The following is a 19,581-nucleotide window of genomic DNA, read 5'->3' as shown; positions in this document are numbered from 1 at the left end:
GGAGTGCATTGCAGGAACAAAGAAGCCTTCAAGCATAAAGGAAGTCACAAAGGCAAATTAATCAGTAGAGGGACTGCTGGTAACAGCTACCCCCCAACCTGGCACTTTCCAAATGCTCTCGCTGAAACATGCACCTTTCCCACTGGCCATGCTGGCTGGGAACCATGGGAATTCCACCAGGGGGCTTAAGTTGGAAGGTGCCTGGCTGGGCACTTTCACTCATCAGAACTCACCATGCAAATAAGCAATTGGAGACGACCGGCCTCCCCCATTTAACTCCTTGATCTACCTGTGGGTATCCTGAAGATATTCCAAGCATTGTCTCCCCTCACCTGGCCACATTTGTGAGCTGTTCAGCATTCACGGCATATTCCCCCACCCCCGCCCATTGCAAAATGCAATGTCCAGTTTGACAGCCAGTGATAGCCACTTCAGAGTGTCTCAACAATACATTGGAAGGGCTGTCACTGGTTTATCACTTGCCCTCTTTTGTAGGACTCCACCCCCCCATGGACACTTATAAAAAGTTGGATTTGGGAAACAGTATTGCCACACATCTAAAGTACAGTAGAGACCTCTCATGGGCATGGTACCAGAAAGATTGCCAAGAGCATTACTCTTTACTTTGGTTTAGACAGCTGTCAAAAGTTTATCTTGAGTTGTCAAGAGAAACAAAACCTGTGAATGAGCTTGCACAAAGCAGATAGCCAATTGGTCACTGTCTTTATGGTGAGACAAAGCATATTTTGGACCGGACATCCCGTCACTCCATCCTTTGAGACCATGAGTGCTTGGAAGGAGGAAAAATGTGAATTATAACCTCCTAAGGGAGCATGAAGGTTTGACAGCTAGCAGTCAAAACTCAGTTTGAGAAGTTTTATTTGAACAGGGCTCACCATAGTTTTTTGACAGTGTTAAAAGCATATGCCCCTGTCAAGAAACCATACGGAGGCAGCCTAGCATGTGTGACAACTCCTAGTACAAGCCATAGGTTGTTATTCATGAACCAGCCAACCTGTGTGAAAGTTGATGTCTGCGTAAGAAACAACTCACTGTCACTCACAAAGAGTTGTCATAACCAGTTGTTATCATTCTAAACCAACCTTCCACAAGTGCTAAGAAGTTGGGCAGTGAGACGGGGTGATTGGAGTCACAAAATGCAACCACAATCAACCTGATGGAAGAAGCTGATTTTGTACCTTTGCACAAGTCTAAGTCACTGTTATTATTACACTTAAGAAATGGACCATCATTTCTTACAAAAGGGATTTAATAACTTTACATATACAAAAAAGCAACAAATATCATTTATTAATTCTAAATATAAGTCAGATTAGATTGAATGTTTCAAAAATACTTCAAAGAAAGCAAACAATTTACTAAAGCAGTGTCACATTTTGTTTAAATTATACTTAGTCCTTCACTTGCATGGTTCTAATAAAAAATAGCGCTGTGAACCTGCAGTGATGTCACTCATTACTGAAATACAAACTCGTACGTTGAAAAGGCCTTCACATTTTAAATGTCTGCATACACTCAGGTACACCTACCAGTAGTATCAATAATCTGTATCACATATTAAAGAGTAGTTTTGTCTTGCAAGGTTTCCAGCTTAATTTCCCAATAACAGAGACACATTTTGCAAGCAACAGGCTGCTCCACAAACAGAAACCGGCTATTATTTGCTTGTTTTGAAAGAACTCAAGGCTCTTTCTGAGGTCAACAATTCATGGATCTGCAACAGCCCTTGTCTGTAGGCACAGAGAATAGCAGCATGATTCAGCCACCCTTCCTTGCTCTGCACCACTAATCAAAATTCCATCAGTGCCTGCAGTCCGTGCTGAACTTGCTGATACACACCTGAGATAATGACAGTGCTACATGAACCTGCAGGGCTTATCTACACTATAGAAACTGGTTTAACACTCAGTCTTTCCCTCTGTCCATAGGGGACCAGAGTGCCATTCTGTAAGGGTACTGGAAGCAGGAACGATCAGTGCTTTAAAATCTCAAGAATCATTTGGAAATGGTCAATTAAAATGTTAATGATTAAAATACCGTAATAGCACAGGGCACAGAACATAAACCAAAAGGCCTTCATGGGTCAACATTCCTTCTTGGCTTTCATTCCTTCCAATCATGTAAACCAACTGGACAGTAAAGAAAATTAAAGGGCATTAATAATCATCTGCCCAAATTCTCCCTTTGCATAATTCTATCAAAGATTTTCATGCCTAATAGCTGTCTAGCTATGTATTGTGGTTTTGATGATATATAGTGACATGGGTAATGCATTAAAAAGAAATGCATTTTAATATTAACCCCTTAAGTCAGAGTAACATGTGAAGCACACACTGCTCAGTCAACTAAGACATCCATGAATTCCGTGCGAGCAGCTTGCATCGAGTTCTGCTGTTCCTTTGCAGAATGTGAATTCTTAGCCCTTTGGGCTGCAAAATCTCAAGAGCATAACCAAAAGGTACTTTAATACATTCAGTAAGAATAGGACAATTCAAGTACCTTTTCAACCAGAGTACTATAGAATATAATTTAAATTAGAAGGGAAAACACGAAGGTTCTTCAAACTCAATGTTCACATTTCTGCAAGATTCACAGTGCACATTATATGCCGCTTCTGAGGTTTCCTAATAAACCCCTCCTAGCAGCCTTTGTCTGTGCATTTCAAGCATAGAACACAGCCATCAGTTTTACATGTATATAAAAGCAGTACCATGATATGTCAATTTTTTAAAAAATAAAAAATGTTCAAATGGATTTTGAACACTGGAATTATTTATATTATCTCTGACCATTGTCTTCAACCAGCAATAGCTTTCTTAAGTCCAAATCCAGATGAGAAATGTACGAGTAATAATGTGTATGGATCCCTTTTCACACTGCTGATTCTCCAGAGGCCTTGAATCATGACAGCTGACCACAGTCCGTAATGACTATCTTCTTCGACGGCTTTCCGCTCTTTGAGCCGAAGGCTTCAATTTTTTTCACAACATCCATGCCTTCCTTTACGTGGCCAAACACAACATGCTTCCCGTCCAGCCTGCAATAACATAAACCATATATGAAGGTCAAATGCAGAGGTGCAGTAGCAGGAGCGAAGACTTGGTGGATTTGTTTTATTAAAAGAATTTTACAAATCATAGGAAATCACAATTCAGGATCAGACCAGCTAATTAAGGGACATATCTACAGCTTGACTTGATGTCCAAAACTGATGTGCCATTGTCTGCAACCGTCCAACAAACCAGGATTAAAAATCATAGTCTGAAATAAGTTTGCTCATTCAGCTACTGCATCAATTTGCGGATCAGCAACAGCTATTGCTACATCTCTGTTCAGTTCCCTTGCAGCTCAAAATGGGCATGCTGAGCGGATGAAGAACAAAAGCAGAGCAGCAGCTGTAAGCACGGCAGAGGTGTGGGCAACTTGCCACTCGAACCCTTTGCTGTGCTCCTCGCAGAACTCTGCAAGGAGGAGTCCAACATGGTCCAAGGGCGGCCCTACATTTAGTTCTGCCCCACTGCATAAGAACTGTATCAGACCTCTTTCTAGCTGAATGCTCCATTCCCAAAGCTCGCCAGCCAGATATATCTAGAAGTCTACAGGCACTGTGTAAAGACCATCCAGTTTATCTTCAGGGCCTGCATTCAAGTGTAGGCTCCTACTAAACATGGTTGTTCATTTAGTCAAAATTATTATGAGTGGCAGACAGGCCTATTTCTAATGTATTTGTTGCCATTAAACAAGTATCATCATCTTTGCCTGCCTTCAGCGATGCGGGGTCCCATAGGCTGAAGCCCCATGCCAGCAGCAGCAGGTGATCTGCCCACTGCACCCCAAAGAAACAAGACTTTCTAGGACTGCAAGTTGCACAGGCAGCCTTCTAATACTGTGCAGAGGGGAAGAAACAAGTTCCTCTGACTACATCGCTTCAGAGCAGCCTGCCTCAACCTGATGCCCTCCAGAGGCGTTGGACCTAACTCCCATCGCACTCAGCCAGCACGACCATTGTCCATGGAAGCTAGCAACAACAGAGGTTGCAGTCCAACGTGTCTGGAAAGGGATTAACCTGCTTTGCAGACAGTTCCCAGGATGCTTTCAATCTAGAACAAGAGGGGAAAGATTGGGGCAGCAAACCTTTGACAATGCAAATTAACCCTAGAATGTTACTTGAGATGACAGGAGAATAAATGGATCTTCTCAGTTGAGGGGAGGGCAGCCTGTAGCCTTCCAGATGTTTTACTCTACAACTCCCACCAGCAAAGCCAATTGCCAGTTGTTGGGCAGAACATCTGGAGAGACACGGCACCAAACTCTGTTCCATTTTAACAGAAAGGCTTAACACCAGGGCAATGTATGATTTGAAGTCCACAGATATTTGACTAAGCCATTAGTCTTAGACATCTGACTAAGCCAAATACTTCAAACATCACACATTGGAAGGCTTGAATCTCAACAACAGTGTTTGGCTTGATCAACCAAACAGCTAACCTGACAAGTGCTCAGGTCATTCCAGGCAATTTTGTTCCCATGGTCATGATGGGGCGTGTTCGTTCAAGTCACACCAACCCTCAAGTAGCCTGTTTGATTGTGTTTTGATTCACCAAAGGTGACTATGGAGCTGACTTCTGCTAGTTGTTTTCACCAGCAGGCAGAAAAACATGCTGCTGTGAGGGGGCATTTAATTAGTTTTACATTATATTGGAGCATTATGTCAGTTGCTTAACAGGTCTTGCAATTTAACTTGTGTAAGCAATTTCATCTACTTCTGCTTCACTGACTATGCTAAAACCTTTGATTGTGTGGATCACAACAAACTGTGGCAAGTTCTTAAAGAGATGGGAGTACCTGACCATTTTATTTGTCTTTGAGAAACCTATGTGGGTCAAGAAGCAACAGTGAGAACTGGACATGGAACCAGTGATTGGTTCAAAATTGAGAAAGGAGTTTGGCAAGGCTGTATACTGTCACCCTGCCTATTTAACTTACGCAGAGCACATCATGAGAAAGGCAGGGCTGGATGAATCACCAGTTGGAATTAAGATTGCTGGGAGAAATATCAACAACCTCAGATATGCAATGATACCACTCTCATGGCAGAAAGTGAAGAGGAATTAAAGAGCCTCTTGATGTGGGTGAAGGAAGAGAGTGCAAAAGTTTGCTTGAAACTCAGCATTTAGAAAACTGAGATCATGGCATCCGGTCCTCTCACTTCCTGGCAAATAGATGGGGAAGAAATGGAGGTAGTAACAGATTTTATTTTCCTGGGCTCTAAGATCACTGCAGATGGGGACTGCAGCCAAGAAATTAAAAGATGCTTGCTCCTGGGGAGGAAAGCTATGGCAAATCTAGACAGCATACTAAAAAGCAGAGACATCACCCTGCCAACAAAAGTGTGTATAGCCAAGGCTATGGTTTTCCCAGTTGCAATGTATGGCTGTGAAATCTGGACCATAAGGAAGGCTGAGCGCCAAAGGACTGAGGCCTTTGAATTGTGGTGCTGGAGGAGACTCCTGCGAGTCCCCTGGACCGCAAGGCGATCAAACCGGTCAGTCCTAGAGGAGATCAACCCTGACTGCTCTTTAGAAGGCCAGATCCTGAAGATGAAGCTCAAATACTTTGGCCACCTAATGAGAAGGAACGACTCCCTGGAGAAGAGTCTAATGCTGGGAACAGTTGAGGGCAAAAGAAGAAGGGGATGGCAGAGGATGAGGTGGCTAGATGGAGTCACTGAAGCAGTCGGCATGAGCTTAAGTGGACTCTGGGGGATGGTGGAGGACAGGAAGGCCTGGAGGAATGTTGTCCAGGGGTTTGTGATGGGTCGGACACAACTTCGCGACTAACAACAACAACAAAGCTATTTCAGTATTCAATTTTTTTTTAAAAATGATTTTTACAATGTTTTATTGCTATTTACATTGTATTTCACATGCTGTTGTGATCTGCCCAGAGAGCTTCAGCTACTGGGCAGCAAAAAATATAATAAAAAGTGCCTCTTTTCCTTCCTTTATGTTAGGTATGTATGAAAGTTACATGCAGAAAAGTGCAGCTATGTATTCCCCTTCAGCAAGAGTTAACATTGAGGCTTATAAATACTGAAACCTCACCCGAACCCTCTACTCAGTGCTTTGTTCTACAAATACTCGTTTGCCATTCACATTGCAGTTGTCCAAAGAGCTCATATGCAGCAGGGGAGGTTTGGTGCACAAGATGTTCCTCACAACCACCTACTCTTCTGTTTACACTTGAAGCACTTTTCATAAAGAGCAAACATTGCATCCCTAATACAGCCTGTGGCTGCTTTCCTAAAGGAATGGGAACTGCCATCACTACTGTGTTTTACTTAATCAATTATATACAGTTTCTAGAGGTCATCATCACAACCTGTACAATCTCACTGGGTTCCCTTAAGGAAAGAACAAGCTGGGCAATTTACCACCCTCTGAGAAAACCTTGTCAAAGAGCTACTACACGCATATTCCAGAGTGCTTACCAATCCGTTTTGGCTGTGCAAATAAAGAACTGAGATCCATTGGTGTTGGGTCCAGCGTTGGCCATTGAGAGAACACCTGCAATGGCAACAAGAGAGCAATTTAACTTTCCCGTGCCAAAACGAAAAACAAACACCAATTCAGCCTGTTCTTGCACGAAGCCTGAAAGTCTTTGTTTTTTGTCTAGTATTTACAAGAAGGAATGCTAACCCCAGCGAGTTCACAAAACATCCCATTGTGAGCAATGCAAACACTAAAAGATCTAGCATTGTGCTGGAAGAATCAGGCACGGGCTCATGTTTCCCTATAAATTTCCGCAAGTGAGAGCAACCGATTCTACCTCCCTGCCAGGAATTAAAATTTCCCCCCTCCCTTTTCTTTAAGCAAGCTTCAGCACTAGCCTCACTCTCTTGCTTTTGCTGAACAGTTCCAAATTCTGCTTGACAAAAAGACAAGAACACCAGACGGCCTATTCCTCTAAACAAATAGATGTTAACATGCTGATTAGTGTAACTGAGGCAGCATTATGCAACCTGGCAGCATTACCTATGGATCCTTCTGAGGATGAAAGGAGTATATTGTTCTAGACAGGGCTGCCCTATGCTGTCTCTTTCCTTCATTAATTTCCTGCCTAAGGATAAACTCACGAAGTCTTGGCTTTCAGGGTATGTTTATAGTTTTTGCAACACAAGGAAAATGCGACAATTTCACATTCCCCAGCTTTGACAGTGTTTTAATTATGCTTATCTGAGAATTAGGTTGTAATCTAATGAGACAGAGAATCTCTTGGCAAGACTATAATTGCTAATGTCTGACCAGGCTACAAAAAGGGGCAGAAGGAGGGATTAAAAAGGAAGGGAAATAGCACCCAGAACCACCACAGATTGTCTCACAGGGCCCAGGTGCTCCACCTATTTATCTCAAACATGGGCTTTCCATCATAGGTCTTGTAAAGCAGCTTATAGTCACACAGTTTGAATAAAAATACCATAAACAGCTACCAAGACAACTCTTAATTGAAAGAGTGACAACTAACCAAGAATTTGAAGTTTGCCAAAAAGATGGATAAAGTTTTTTTTTAAGCTGCCTTTAAAAATCAGCACTATGGGCCACTGACAGATATGGCTGCAAGAAGCATTCCAATACTTTGTTCGAATAAGTGCCATTCCCATCCCTTCTTTGATCAGCTACTTCACTTCAGAAGAAGAGGCTGTGTGAAGCAGCCACTCAGTCAGAATGTATGGGGACAGTTATATGAAAGGAGATAACCCTGAATATACTCCATCCTTGCAACTCCCTCTGCCCCAGCCAGCACAGCCAGTGGGGAATAAAGCCCACAAGTCGCTTCAGGGGAATGCAAGCCCATGCAGAATGAGTATTACCTTCATCAATATTGTTCCTCGGACTGAAGCTGGACTGGGTCTCTAGCTTTGTCTAAGCTATTATTTATTCTTGTTACTTGCTGAGAGGACTCAACACCAAACCAGGAAAGAAGAAACATACTTCAGTGTCATCTGCAAACTGATGGCATCAAACCCCAGTTTCTCAATGAGTTCACAATCACAGCTACCGTATGATATGTCTCTTCAGTGCTCAGTTTCAGCAGGGGTTGGAGTCACTTGTATTAGGTCCCAAGAATCTCCTTCTGATTTGTGCCGGGCCCTGGGACGATCCTTCTCACAAGCTGGCCTTGTTGCTCATGAGCTTATCACTGAACCAATTTAAGCGAAACAGGCATGGGAATCCAAACTAAGTTTTTCCTTCTCTTTGATTGGAAATACAGAAAGAGATTTGCTTACCGGGTCCAACATGCTTAAGGATGAAGTTTTCATCAGGAAATCGACTGCCATATATCGATTTGCCTCCCGTGCCATTGTGATTAGTAAAGTCACCACCCTGAAAGCAATGCAATGTATCTCTCATCATTACATACATAGAGCAAGGCAGAGCGGTTCAGCTCAAATGAAGTTTATGGACATAAAATAACATCCTGCTGTAGTTAATTTGAAAGGCATCTAAAATTATTATTACTCTACCTGCTAGTAGAGCGGTTGGGAAAATGAGCCATGTGTGACACACTTGTATAAAGGGGAAAATACTGAGACAATGTTTTGTCTTAGTAGCTCTGACAACAACACTGAGCCATACCGTACAGTGATGGTGTCAGAGCTGCTAAGACAATATATGTGAATTAAATTATGATAATTAATTATGATGCTTAAAAGGCAATGGATAAAGTGCTGATTCAGACTAGGAAAATGGGCGAGTAAATTTCATGGCTGAATGTAGATTTGATCACCTTGGGCATTATGGTTATAAATGGCAAACACACATTAGTAGTGAATAGTGTGTGTTTATAAAATCAGGGTTTCCTGCAATGAACACAGAAGCATGACTTGGATTGCAAGGAAACCTTGGGATTTGGTCACGAGTGTACCTGTCGTATGTATTAGCGCCAAAAAACTTTTTTTCACATAAAAAGATGGAGATTTATGTCAATACAATCTGCTGTTTCATGGTCAGAGTCTTGTGAAAAAAGTAACTGAATCTTACCAAAACTAGAAACATGCTCTACTCATAATTCTTATGCAAAACAAAGGTGGGTATTAACAATGACAGGATGGCCAATTGCCATCACTCATTTGCATAATTTTGTTTGCTCCACTGGTAACACATTCTTTAACAATTAGCAAGAATTTGTACAGCCTTTATTTACACAGCTCATTGCAATTAATCCAGCTGCAAGTGGCTTTTTAATCCTGCTTGCTCCTTTTAAGGAAACTAAGCAACACAGCGCTGTTATGGACGTGTGATGCTGTTTCAACAGCCTCAGGTTGTAATGTTCACTTGGAGAAGGCAGTCTCTGAGGGCAGAACTAGGTGTGCAGACATGTGAAAAACATTCCTGTGTCTACCTTTCTATCTCAAGGATTTAGACACTTGTGACATGTGACACTGCTGAATTTTCTTCACGTCCACTCTACGCAACTGCCTGCTGGGGCTGGCAGTGAAGACTCACTCCTCATGTCACACAAGGAGTTTTACAATAGAGTTCAGTGGAATGGTGGATAATATATTTAGTAATAAATCCAGGATGTTCATAAAGGGTATAATCCACTGAAGCTTTATTGCCTCCCTCTTAGCAAAATGGAGAGGGGAAGGAATAAATACTCTTCTTCCAGTAGCCCCTCCATGCCCTGTATATCTGCTCTTGAGGGTTAGGAAACCCTCTGAAAATTTACAAGAGAAAGGAGAAAGAGAAATCACTGAGAGAGTGGACTTTGGCTGATATACCACTTAATGCCACCTATTGTTATCTGAGGTCTTAGTTAACTCTCTTCTGTTGAAAAATTTCAAACTACCACCCTATTCTACAAGTCCATTTGAAGTAACTTTGAGCCCTGGGAAAGATCAAAAGCTCTTATTGAAAAATCACTAAATGCCTCCCTTAGAGATGCTGAAAGCTGTGATTTAGAGTAGCTATCTACAATTGATTCCTCTTTATGTATATAAGTATAGTGGAAAGGTCATCCAGAACTGCTGTTGTGGACTAGCTTGCTTTCCAAGGGAGAGAGACACATTTTCATTTAGGAAAAAAAAATATCCCAAGGTAATACGGGTTATGTATCAAAGCAGGAGCTGGCAACCAGTTGCTCTCCAGATAGTTTTGCGTACAACTCCCATAATCCTTGACTGTTGGCCCAATGCTTATGAAACCTGCAATCAAAAGCATCACGATAGCAACTGGTTGCTTACCCCACTTCGAAGGAAGTGGCACTCAATATAATGCACAATACTGCACACAGTAACTTGGTTATACCTGAACATGCCAGAAAACACACCCTATCATTTAAGAGTATTTAAGTTGACAAGGATCAGTACCTGCAATTGGATCAACCAGCTACACCATGTTGACCTCATGCTTTAGCTGTGGAATGACAGGCTCTTACTATGGCATCAGAATATGAAAGTTACAAGCTTAACTTGTACCTGAACAGAGCTTACTTTCAAGCAAGTGTACTTCAGATCAGGGTGCCTGTTTAACAAGCCTAAAAACACTGTCCCAAGCACAGTAATATATTTTAATATCCTTTAAGCTAAGAACAGCAATGCAAGTATTTCCACTTGACAAATGAGTAGAACAGAAAGAGAAGAGGCAGCAATTAGGAACATTCTTTTGCTTTAAGTGCTGAAACCCCAAAGTGGAGAATTATTTATGGACCGTCTGCTATCAACTTCCCATTGCTACTGCAATGTGTAAGAACTGCTTTCTTTTCAATATTCACATTCAACATGCCTCATGAATGACAACAGACATGCAAGCCCAGCTGAAAAATTAGGTAATTTGTTCCTGACACTAGCCAGGCACCAGTGTAGTTTTCCGAAGAGAGAAAAAAACGAGGTTGTAGAAGAAGCAAAATGATTCCAAAAGGGGAAAATTTCAGGCTTGAGTGGAACATATTTACACACTTTTGCTTCTTATCAGGGCACCTGTATGCAACCCAAACAATAAAGTCAGATGAAATGGTAGTGTGATATATTAGGCTCTGTGAATCAAAGGTCTCTGTCTGCCAAGACATGCAATAAGAGTCCAACTGCACTCAACTAACAGTGTCCCCACTCTGCTGAGCGCCCATGAGCGAGCGGACCACCATGGGAGAGGCACAGCTCCTCCTGCCTGCGCTTCATGCTAAGGCCAGTGGTCCATGCCAGAGCCAGGTAACTTCAACCAATCATGGCTCCAGCTTACTGCCAGTTTTCCTTCAAAAAGATGGCTAGGGCACAGCACCAAGAGATGCTGAGAATTCACTGCCATACAGCAACCTGACCGCTGAAATAACTTTTCAATACAAGTACTGTCCATGCTGGCAACAGTGCTTCTAGAATCATTTCCCCACCACCCCCAGGAAACTGTTGCATACAATTACGAGTCACTTCTGATGCTTTTAAATTTCTTTTTATTGTTTTCTAACCAGACATGCTTTTTCAAAGCTTCAAGGAGCTTAGTAGAACCCCATGGTTTCATTACCTGACACATGAAAGAAGGTATGACCCTATGGAAGGTGGATCCTTTGTATCCAAAACCCTTTTCTCCAGTGCAGAGAGCTCTAAAATTTTCTAGAGGGTGGGAAGAGGAGAAGGCAGCTTTGTTATTAACAGAAAAACTAGGCAAGTGGGAATAATAACTCTGCACATTACAAGAACTGTAAGCACTGATGGTATGTTTCAAAGTTATATTTAGAACTGGTAAGAAAGAAATACTCATACATAGAATTTGCTAGGGGCATTTACCTAGGAGACGCCTCCTGCTCTTCTGGGTTATTGAGATTTGCATATTTGAAATGTATTGGAAAAGGGCTTCAACATTTTAGGTATACAGAAAGCAAACCAATAGCTCCGTAAGTTCCTTCATCGTGAATTTAAACAGAACACTGGAGCTAGTTCCAGGCTGCACTGCTTCAGGTTCCAAGTGGGAGCTCTAAGGACTGAATTTACACAGAATTTGGGGAGTCGGGAAAAACCGCTCTCCAATAAGGCCTCTCCCCAGCATACTAGTTTTTATAGGCATTCAGTTATATAACCCCAAACCACAGCTTGCAACTGTATAGCTTGCGGTTACAATGGTCCACCTCTCTATTCAGGCCTAAGGATGAGATCCCAAAGGGATGGCTATAGGCTTACTATTACAACTTCATCCCCTTCTACTGCAGCCTTTTGCATTCCTCCAAAGGCTGCATTATTGCAACATGGATACATTTACTGATACATGAAATGAAGTTGTAGTTTACTGTTACAACTACAATGCCGACTAAAACATTAAGAAAAAGCATTTCCATTTTCTTCATTTTCTTGCCAACATGATCTAAGGAACCGGAAAATTAAAATTGAGTACTGACAAAAACACTGCCTTACCTGCAGTCTTTGGCACCACATCAGCTTTCAGCTATTAGGAGAGAGAGAGAGAGAAACACTGAGGAAACATTTTACAGCTCAATGTAAGATATATGGTCCGTTCTTTACAACTAAAAAAGCTGCAAAGAGGCATAAAGTTTTAATAGGAAAGTCACATAATAAAACCTGTACTAAATGTAACCTCAAATTATAGTAGATCATTCCTTGGAAAGTAGCAAACCTAACTGTGCCGTTGTCTTCATTCAATTAAACACATTCACTATCTAATTTACTCAACACCTTGTATAAGTCACTTTTAAACTGGGATAATATTTACAAATATACATCCTGAAATGTACAAGGGCCAGCTTTTCCAGGAGCAAATGCAAATCTTTTGGAGTGTCAAGTTACACATACTGAATGGATACCTTCAACTGTACTGACTGGACAAGCAAAATGATTAAATGCTAAGAGAAAACAGTTGCAATAAATAAAGCACATTCTTATTGCTGTGCATTGCAGAGGAAGCCAAAAGACGTCTTAGTTTTGATACTATGTCTATGATGCACATGTTTTCGAACATCTGTTTATGGCATTCACACATTCTATTTTTTAGATGTGTACCTAAAATATTATACTTCATGCGTGAAGTGGTCCTCATACACATTTCAGAATTCTGAAAATTACATGTTCATTTATGGAGGTAGCTTTGTACAATACATTGTATGATATTGTGAGCTTATGGTACTATCTATGAACGGTGACTACCTTATCTTGATGGCACTGGGGTTCCCAAAGATTTCCACAATACTTTTGTGGGATATGATTGTTACCAAGCTGTACATTCACACTATTTGCATCTCTAGTCTCTTAGTTTCATGTGAATGAAAACACAGTTCTTTATTTGTGAAGATCTACAAGCACAACAGTTAGGAAACCTTTAAATTTTGTTTCCTGACAGCCAGAAAAATGACACAATAAGAGAATTTTACTACTTTAACCACATGTAGTGGTTTCATGTCTGAGGTCAGAGGTGGGAAGAAAAGGCATATTTACTTATGACATCGGCATTTCCTATTTGCAGTCATTTAAAGGGCTTACTTTTCCTCTAAATTAAGCTATGGAAAGCAGTAACTGATGTATGAAAGGAGCTACATTCAAGCTTCTGTTTTGGTACCGAAAACAAATTCCTGGACTAACATACAGACACACCTTAATCCATTAATTCTACACTTGTCTTCCTCCACTATCAGTTAGCACCTGCCTCTGGTTGGCAGACCTGAGTTTTAGTGAAAAATGAAGTAGATACTTCAAGACTCAACTCTGTCTGCGCTTGGCTTAGCTCAATTATGCATAGACTGCAAGTGCACATGGCCAAGTTGGGATGATGGAAATGAGTGTTTGTCGCTCCCCTACTGAAGCATCACCATGTATAACTTTTTAACTTTTCTGACCATCCTTGCCTCTGACCTACTTGCTTAGCATCATGTGATGTCGTTCATAAAGCCACACAGTCAACGTGCAATTGTGAGAATTTGTGATGCAAGGTAACATTTCCAGCTTTTGGAAATGAGTCACTTCCAAGAACTGGGAGTGTTATACCTTATGCCATGTACTTACATGTGCAAAGTGCATGCGTGAAGATTACATCAGAATGAATCCTTCATGCCCCAGAGTTTCCTGTATGCGTAATGTGGCACATGTTCGTTACTACCTGACGGCACAGGGATAACCAATTCTGATGTGACAATGGGTTCAATGAAGCCACTTAGGAATTGCCACACTCAAAATCTCGTTGGAAGGCCACCTCTTGTTTTAAATAAGTCTGCCTACCTACACAGGGGTATAAGTCATATCTGGGGTACACTGACAGAACCAGCTCTTGAAAAGCTCCCCTTCCTGTTTATGTGGGTATGATTTGGATCTTCCTGGCTTGGATTCAGTTCAAAGGAAGTCTCAAGAGCATTTTCTACATTGACACAGTGGAGCTTCAAAGGTAAGAACACAGGCCAGAGTTGGCTGCCATGTTTTCCCACTCCCTTTCCATATGTTTCTGTTTTCATCAGGACGAAACCTTCATGCCCGTTTCCTGGATGCATGATGCACGATGTGGCCCTCCCTTTCACAGGGCTGCTGCACCCTGTTTCAACACACCCTTCAGAATGACATCCTACACATTCTTATTAAGGACTGATCTTTCCGCAATATTAGTCAACCTGCACCTGGTGCTGGTTTGCTAGCAAAAAGGAGAAGCATTCTCAAGTCTTCTGTGCATTTTGGTAGCAAGCATAACGCCTTAAGCAGAGAATATCATCCACAACTATGCTATGAAGAGTTGTCCAGTGCTCTCGACCACACACATTTAGGCCATGACCACAGATACCTGTTTTCCTTAAAACATTCCAATGAAACCCTGCTGAAGAGCATCATAAATGGCATGGTGTAGTGATGCCATTACTACAGAACCAGGCAGGCTGGAACTCAAAAGTCCACCCTGTTATGAAGTTCACTGAGTGGCATTAAACCACCTGACATATTTGGTGTAGTTTCCCTGTATCTTGACACTGAACTCACCCGTCCATTGATTCGTTGCCAGTCTCTTATTACTGAGGTAACAAATAATTAAGGATTTCACTTTCAAAGGGAACCCAGGAAATGTTTTACTACTATTCCCATTTGTCAAGGAGTTTGAACAGTTGTAGAAAAAGATGAAATGGATCTACTGTAAAATCAGACCCATTTGTGCCTTTAATCCAACACTAGAAGAGTTGGATAAAATAGTCCAAACAACTATTTTGCCTTTCCTGTCATTTCATAACATCAACTCCCAGTTCACTGTAATTAGACCTTTTCTAGGCCACATACCTACTATACAAGTTATACTGGGAACACAAAATGAAATCTGGGCATCTGCTTCTGAAAACGTGGTGGATTTGGCCAGGTAAACAATTCTGACCCACTCCTTAACATGCCATTATCTGTATCCCTTGTGCACACACACACAGACATTCAAGTCCTAGGAGTTGCACCTTTTCTTCAACTTGCATTAGTACTCTGAAGTTTAGTTAGTTCAGCAGAAAACATCTTATTTGCTTCCATATTCTTTTCCACAGAACCCACACACCTTCCAAGTTAAATATATACACTTTGGGTGAGATTTTGTTGGCCAATAATTTCTCTTGAAATACTGAAGTAGAGAAACCTAAGACAAGAGTCAGGACTCAGTAAAGAGAGCAGTCAGTGAAAAAAAAAAAATCCTTTGCTGTATCTATGGGGCTACTGCTGCAGCTATGTGCTCTCAAGTTACCTGACAGCAGCTCCATCAAGAGTGATTCAAAATGCCCTGTCCTTCACAGCCATGCCCAGCTCTCCTAAGCTCAAGGCTGCGGCTTCCTTTCTGGAATCAATGCGCCTCTTTTTATACCTTCAAGTCTCCTTAGCATTACCTTCTCCATTACTGCCTACTGTTAGAATTCCTTAAAAGGGACATTCCAAAGGATGCAAAGAGGAATCCAAGCACCTTCAGCAACCTTGCTACTATGTCAATTCAAGAAAGCCCCTCAGATTCAAACAGATCTTTTTTTTTTTATGTTGGTGTAGTGCAGGGGTGTCCAACCCACAGCCCAGGATGGCTATGAATGCAACCCAACACAAAACCATAAAATGACTTAAAACTTTGAGATTTTTTTGCAAATTTTTTTGAAACTTGATTGCGCAGTTCTCCAGTGTGTACTTTGTAGATGACAGTGTTGTGTTGCAATGTCATGTAAAATAAACGTACCTATGCTCTCACTATTTGTACGCATGTGTCTCCAGTTTTACAGCTGCGTGTGGCTTCCAATGTGTTATCTTCCAAGCGCACACAGTCCCATTGACACCATCAGACGTTGCATGTGCTCATGGTGACTTGGTGAGTGAAACACAGCTATTATCAATAATATTTCAACCTACCATTGCAAACAATTTTATACATTTCAACATGTTGGCTAAACATAGTCCTGTGGACAGCAAAAAATATGCAGCCCTGCTTTTCAATTTGATACAAGAATTTGAAAACAGATTTCAAGATTTTTGGGAAAATAAGCACTATATTTATCCCTTGCTTCACAATCATGCCTTATTCATGTCTTCACTTTCTGGAAGGATCTACATTTGTGAGTAACTATTTTCAAGAGTGAAGCACAGTAAGAATAAAATTAGAACCAGAAATTCACTGAGAATTGCAACTATTTCCATTGAACCAGATATTGATCCATTAGTTTCTCAAATACAAGGTCAAATATCCCATTAGTTTTGTGTTCCACTCTTTTACTTTTATATTAAAAAATTAAAAAAATCAATGAAGTTTTATTACTTAGAGCTTATTAGTGATCACAAACTTTGGAGAAGCCAAAAGGTTGGACACCCCTGCTCTAGAGTGTAATAATTGATTCTGATTTTCTGGGAACAATCAGTTCCCACAACCCACCCAGTCACTTGAGCTCAATAACTTATTCTTTTTCTTCTACTGAGCACAGAGTCAAACTCAAGTTTAATTCTCTGCAGGTTAGTTTGGAACTAACACAATCTCATGATTTGGTTATCAGAACTTTCATACAAAGACTCTACCCTTACCTTGTGCCAAGTCACTACATGAAAACAAGGACTCCTGCTTAAGAGCTGAACATTATGGAATTTCCTTCCTCCATAGAGTTGTCTGATATCCCAGTCTCTATCCCTCAGAAGCACTATCAAACTTTTCTGATTAGATCTTTAAGCCATCACTTGATGGTTGGAGATAGATGACAGATTTTATTTTGGATTTTATGAACGCTTATGTGTTTAGATTTTCCCATGTCATACATATTCACACATCAAAAGAGGGTGAGGGAGAACCCACCTTTTCATGACCCAGTTCTTATTGGCACAATCACTGACACAGTGAAAGCCAAGGGACCCACTGGAAGTAAGATATTTTACTCCATGCAAGTTAACGACTTGAGTTTAAGACAACTCTGTAAAGGCACCTTGAACACAGGAGTCCATATTCAAGTTCACATTCTTTTGACTCCCAGCTATAACTCCTATTTGTGGCTAAGGTCTGCAGTCACAAACAACACCACAGCCCAATCTATCATTCCTCAGATATAGAAACATAGAAACAGAGCGAGTCAGAAGGGGTCTCCCATGCCATCTAGTCTGACCCCCAGCTCCAGCCATATGCACATGGAAGAAGATGAATGCACATTCACAGCAGTTTTATATCTTAATCAGAAACATAAATGACTGCTAACCTCGGATTGCTAAGCTTTCTTTGAACCTTTAACCCACACTACTCTGCCGCCCCTTCAACTTCTCCTTGACCACCCCTCCAGCTGAAGCAACAAATAATCCCCTATTGCTGCTTCTAGAGGCAGAGAAACATTAGAGAGGGGCGCATCGGAGGTCACCACCCACCTGCAACTGGAAATGTACACTCAGCTACGTCTAAGGCAGAAGTTCAAGAGGTGAGGTTTCCTTAGCTCTATTTGCACAATAGGAAGAATTTCCATCAGCTGAAGAGCTGATGAAAGAGAGAAACAGTAACTCCTCGATGGTTGAAAAGAGGAAGGGCACTCGCCATCCTGTCCCCTCCCCTAAACTACCCTTTTTAACACAAAACCCACCGCCCCCAGGTGGGCTTCCCCAGCCTGGTGCCTGGGGCTGCAACACCCATCAGCCCCAGCCGGCACGGCCACGCCATGGCGGGAAGCTTCCGGGGTGCCCCTGGGCCGGCCACCTCGCAGGGCCGTTGTGCCGCCGCGGGACGGAGCGCGGCAAGGCACCAGGGGTCCCCGCGGGGCGACCGGCCGGCCGGCCGGGGAGCGCGCCGCATGCACGCACCTCCAGCACGACGCGCCCGAGCGGCTGGTTGTCCGCGCCCACGTCCAGGTAGACCAGCGGGTTGTCGGCATCGTCGTCGGCGCCGCGCCGCGGTCCGCTGCAGGCGCGGAGGCCGGCGCGCTCAGCGGCGGCCGGCCGCGGGACGAGCAGGGGCAGCGGGCGCAGCAGGCGGCGGCCCGCGCTGAGCGCCAGCATGGCTGCTGCCGGCGAGGCGACGGGAGGGCGGGCGGGCAGCGGCGACCTTCCACGCGGTCCTGGCCGGGGGTGGGGCGGGCGGGCGGGCGTGCGCGGCCACGCGTGCGTCTCGACGTCGGCGGCACTGCTCTGGAGCGCCCCGCGGCGCGCGCGCCCTTTTGAAGCGCGGGCGCAGCGCGCCTCTGCAGCGCCCCCAGCGGCGAGCGCGGGCGCCACAGTCTTCCCGCGGCAGGTCCCCGCTCCGTGGGGCGCCGGCAGGCGGCTTCCGCGAGCCCGGCCCAGTTGCTCGCCTCGCCCCCGAGGGTGCCTCGTGTCTCCTGGCAGTCCTCGCGCCTGCTTTTGCTTTCGGCTGGACGCCCACCTTGCTGGGCACCTGTTCTTGCTTCTCCGTGCCCTTGCCTTGCCCTCTTGCCCTGCCCTGCCCTGCCTGCTGGCAGCTCAGCGCAGCCTGCCTCCGCTCCTCCCCTCCACCCTCTACTCGCTACCCCTTGGCAGTGTCTGGTCCTTGGCCATCCTTGTCCTCACCTTTGCTTCTGCACCTCCAGCGCCTTGTCTGCATCTGTGCACGCTCAGCCCTGTTCGGCTTTCGTCCTTGGATGCGCCGTACTTTGTCAGACGGCCGACCGTGCGTTTTCCTGACTTTGCCCTCCTGCGTGCCGTGCAGACCTCCAGCCACCCCGTCACTGCAGCTGCCCCAGCCCGGACCTGAGAAAGGGCACCTAGGGGCTGGAGCAAACCCACTGTGAGGAACAATTGCAGCAGCTGGGATTGTGTAGCCTAGGAGACAAGCAAGCGTGTCATGACAGAGGTGTGGAGACAGTGGCCAGGGAAGCACTTCCTTCCTTCTAGGCTCTGGGGTCATCCCACAAGGCTGCCTGGTGGGCGATTTAGAAGAGATCGAAGGAAGCATTTCCCGCAGCACATAATTAAAACATGGAATTCATTTGTATGAGATGTAGTGATGGCCCCCAACCTGGAGGTCTTTAAAGGGGGACTGGACAAAATGGTGGATGACGTTATCAATGGCTACTATTCCTGATGCCTTTATGCTACCTCCAGTATGAGAGGCAGTTCCTCTGTACCCCAATTGCTGGAGCACTTGGGCAGGAGGTGGAAACAGAATT

The 19,581-nt window shown here is 43.4% G+C and overlaps 1 protein-coding gene across 1 annotated transcript; it reads right to left on the bottom strand.

Annotated features, from left to right (window-relative positions):
• Window positions 1-1,252: 1,252 nt before the first annotated feature.
• PPIF (peptidylprolyl isomerase F) lies at window positions 1,253-18,484 on the bottom strand. Its single transcript, XM_044420301.1, has 6 exons — window positions 18,263-18,484; window positions 12,422-12,452; window positions 11,538-11,626; window positions 8,309-8,405; window positions 6,512-6,587; window positions 1,253-3,058 (listed from the first exon to the last, which is right to left on the bottom strand). The coding sequence occupies exons 1-6, from the start codon at window positions 18,455-18,457 to the stop codon at window positions 2,923-2,925; spliced, it is 624 nt and encodes a 207-aa protein (XP_044276236.1). The 5' UTR covers window positions 18,458-18,484; the 3' UTR covers window positions 1,253-2,922.
• Between the last annotated feature and the right edge of the window lie 1,097 nt (window positions 18,485-19,581).

This window comes from Varanus komodoensis, unplaced genomic scaffold (genome assembly GCF_004798865.1).
Source record: "Varanus komodoensis strain SLA01 unplaced genomic scaffold, ASM479886v1 scaffold11, whole genome shotgun sequence".
NCBI classification, from domain to species: Eukaryota; Metazoa; Chordata; class Lepidosauria; order Squamata; family Varanidae; genus Varanus; species Varanus komodoensis.
Note: the sequence above shows the minus strand (reverse complement) of the source record. Positions and strands in the feature narration are given on the sequence as shown.